Source organism: Apaloderma vittatum, unplaced genomic scaffold (assembly GCF_000703405.1).
Source record: "Apaloderma vittatum isolate BGI_N311 unplaced genomic scaffold, ASM70340v1 scaffold10616, whole genome shotgun sequence".
Classification (NCBI taxonomy): Eukaryota; Metazoa; Chordata; class Aves; order Trogoniformes; family Trogonidae; genus Apaloderma; species Apaloderma vittatum.
The window spans coordinates 30,880-33,868 of record NW_009720033.1 but is presented as its reverse complement, the minus strand read 5'-3'; the positions used below and the strand labels follow the sequence as shown (position 1 = coordinate 33,868).

The following is a 2,989-nucleotide window of genomic DNA, read 5'->3' as shown; positions in this document are numbered from 1 at the left end:
TCTTCTCTGAACCTTGCCGCTCCCTCAGCAGGGTGACAGCCACGCTCGGTGCTTCGCGCGAGGAGGGCAGAAACAAGGGGCTTTCAACCCCCCAGTTGTTTTCCAGCACCGCAAGCCTTCCCCTTCATTGTGACAGAAGCCTTAAAGATATTTCTTGCCTGCTGAGGGAAGGTGTTAGGGGCGAGCCGGGGTCTGGATGCTCTGGGCTGAAGCTGCCCCATCTCTGCTGCAGGGCTGGGCACAGACAGACACCACACACCTCCTCAGTGATGGGAATGGGCTGGGGGGCACAGCAAATTTTTCAGCATGTTTTTTTTTTTAAAAAAAGAGAGGGAAAGAACAAAAAAAAACCTCACCATGTATAAAATGCCATGGTCCCTGGACACCCTGTGTAGCCTTTATTTAGTTTGGTATTTCTGTGGATCGGCTTAACCGCAGGTCGAGGGTTTTAACCAGAAAATTATAACTCCTAATTTAAGCAGTCGCTTCAAAAAGCGTTCAGCGTGAAGACAAATATCGAGAGAGAAATGAGAGAGCCTGGGAATTGAGCTTGTTGCTAAGAAACAATCGGAATAAAAATGCGAGCAGAAAATTTGAAGGCTAAATGAGAGCTATTTAGAAATATTTTTCTAGGGGCCCACAAAAGCCACAACTGCAGGACTGAGAAACAATGACTGCAACAGTTTAAAGGGAAAACCATGAATTGCTGGCGGGTCGGTGCACGGAGCCAGCTCAAGCCATCACAGTCATCCTCTGTGGGGCTGACATCAGCAGATCTGTGAGCCTGGGACAAATGTGCTCAAGATTTTGAGTAGAGAAATTTGAGGGGCTTGGAAGTTCTGCAGAAACATCATCCTCCCGCCCCACTTTTCCTGTACGGGCAGCACACTGGCAGCCTGTGGAGCCAAAGGCGTTATTTGCAGTTTGGGCAGCCCAACAAAGTGCTTAAACACTTGAGATTTGTGTGTCCAGCTTTAGGGACCTTGGAAAGAGGTTATCAGAATTATTATTTGTTGCCTGTTAATACCTGAACGTCCCCTGTCCGGAGCACGTCCCACGGTGCAGCCTGGTGAGGCTCTGGCAGGCATCTTCGTGATGCTGAACCCTCCTGCAAGCTCTGGGTGTTCCTCCATGAGACTCCTCTGACAGCCACCCTTTCTTATCTGTGTCCCAGAGGTTTCCTGATAACCAAGCCTTGGCAAATAACCCCCCTCCTTCCCCCTGCGAGAGCTGCGATACCTGGAGTTTATCTCCTGGATGGAGCTGCAGGCGTTTGCTGAGAAATTTTAGCTCAAGCCAAAAAAAACCCCTCCGTCGGGTTGGTTTGCCTTGTTGGCTGTTTGTTCTCCTTGGCTGGGTTGTTGAAGGCACTTTGATGTACGTGACTAACGCTCTGTCACCACAAACTGCAGGGCCCCGTGGCTTGTGCAGCCCACATGTGATGTTGGAGGCACGATGATTTACTTACCCAGCAGAAAATGTTGCTGCCCTTCTCTCCGGCGCGTGGGTTTCTTTGAGACCGAGCAATCTCAAAGAGACCATTATGATGGAAGACGGGGTGTCCTCAGCAAAGCTGTTTATTGACCCTTGCTTTTTCTCTACTAGGACAACACCCGTGTTTTTATCCTCTGCTTCAAAAAAATCCTCTTCTAGAAGAAGAGATGTAATTCATGGCCATAGGTCATGGAAAAGATCTATTAGATCATCTTACCCAACGTCTGTCTCCCGGGAAAATTGTTTCTGGCTGGAGTGCAGGTCAAGGATCACCCCGAGCAAAGTAGCAGTAGCAGCCCCGAGCTGGGAGGGTCTGTAACGGGGAGGCAGCCCTGGAGTAGATTTGGCCAGTGATAACGTCACTTACTGGTGTGACCAGTACCCCCACCCTGCTCCCAGCTCCTGGTGCAGGGGACCCCCTGCCTCAACTGGGAGAGGTACAGGAGACATCTCGAGACCCACGTGGGTGATGGGAGCATGGCAGAGCGAGGCAGAGCCCCTTTGCCCCGTGCCCAAAGCATCGTGGCACGTGGGACGGTCGAGCACCCGCTTTGGTATCAGAGGGGAGCACGGGTGGGGGGCTCGAACGCTGCTGGGAATGCACTGCTGGCCCCTTCCCCACTCCTCCTGCTGCTCCCCGAGATGTGTGTGTTCTCCCTTCCTTTCCCAGTGCTCGGTGACGTGTGGAAACGGGACACAGAGACGCCCTGTTTACTGCAGCAACAGCACCGGCATCGCCTGTGACCCTGCAGAGAGACCCAGCTCGGAAACTATTTGCTCGTCGCCGCAGTGCCAGAAGTCAGACAATGCCAACACCGACTGGTCTGGCAGCGGCTCCTCCAGCAGAGAGATATTTAATGAAATCCATTACATCCCCAGCAACCACATTGCTAAATTTAACCCCATAATTCCTGACGTTCCGGAGTCCAATGATGTCAATATCATCACTGAGGAGGACTTCTCAGCCAAGAAGGGAAATGTCTTTGTTGACGATTTTTACTATGATTATAATTTTATCAACTTCCACGAGGATCTGTCTTACTATCCCTTCACAGAGAAGGAGACCAAAGGCGAAGGACAAAAGCCAGGGCTGAGCACCAACGATGTGGAGGGGTCCCGTGAGATGCCTGCTGATGTCCTGCACACCGCCAAGCCAGGGGGAGGAGAAAGCCAGGACCATCTGCCCAGGGAAGCAAATGCTTCTGCTTCTGTGCACGGTGAAGGAGAGACAGAGCCTGGGGATTTAGCCACAAATGACCTCCTGAGCGTGATCCCCAAGGGTGTGAGGACAGCTGCTCCCCACTATGCCATCCCTGACTTCACAGGTGAGGAGGAGGATGCACCATTTGTACCCCACTTCGAGGACCACCCACCCACCCGGAGCACCACAAGTCACGATCCTGTGAACAGCTATGACCCTGCGCACAGTCACGACCCTGAAAACAGCCGTGACCACCCGCCCCCTGATGAACCTCGGGGAGCTGTGCTGACGGGG

The 2,989-nt window shown here is 52.4% G+C and overlaps 1 protein-coding gene across 1 annotated transcript in view; it reads left to right on the top strand.

The window, feature by feature from the left end:
- Positions 1-2,989, top strand: part of LOC104275035 (A disintegrin and metalloproteinase with thrombospondin motifs 7-like) — a gene marked incomplete at its 5' end in the record, with an annotated part of 21,664 nt that overhangs the window by 8,650 nt on the left and 10,025 nt on the right. The window contains one exon of the mRNA XM_009870872.1: positions 2,165-2,819. Within this exon, the coding sequence (XP_009869174.1) occupies positions 2,165-2,819 (655 nt within the window). The remainder of the gene's footprint in view (positions 1-2,164; positions 2,820-2,989) is intronic.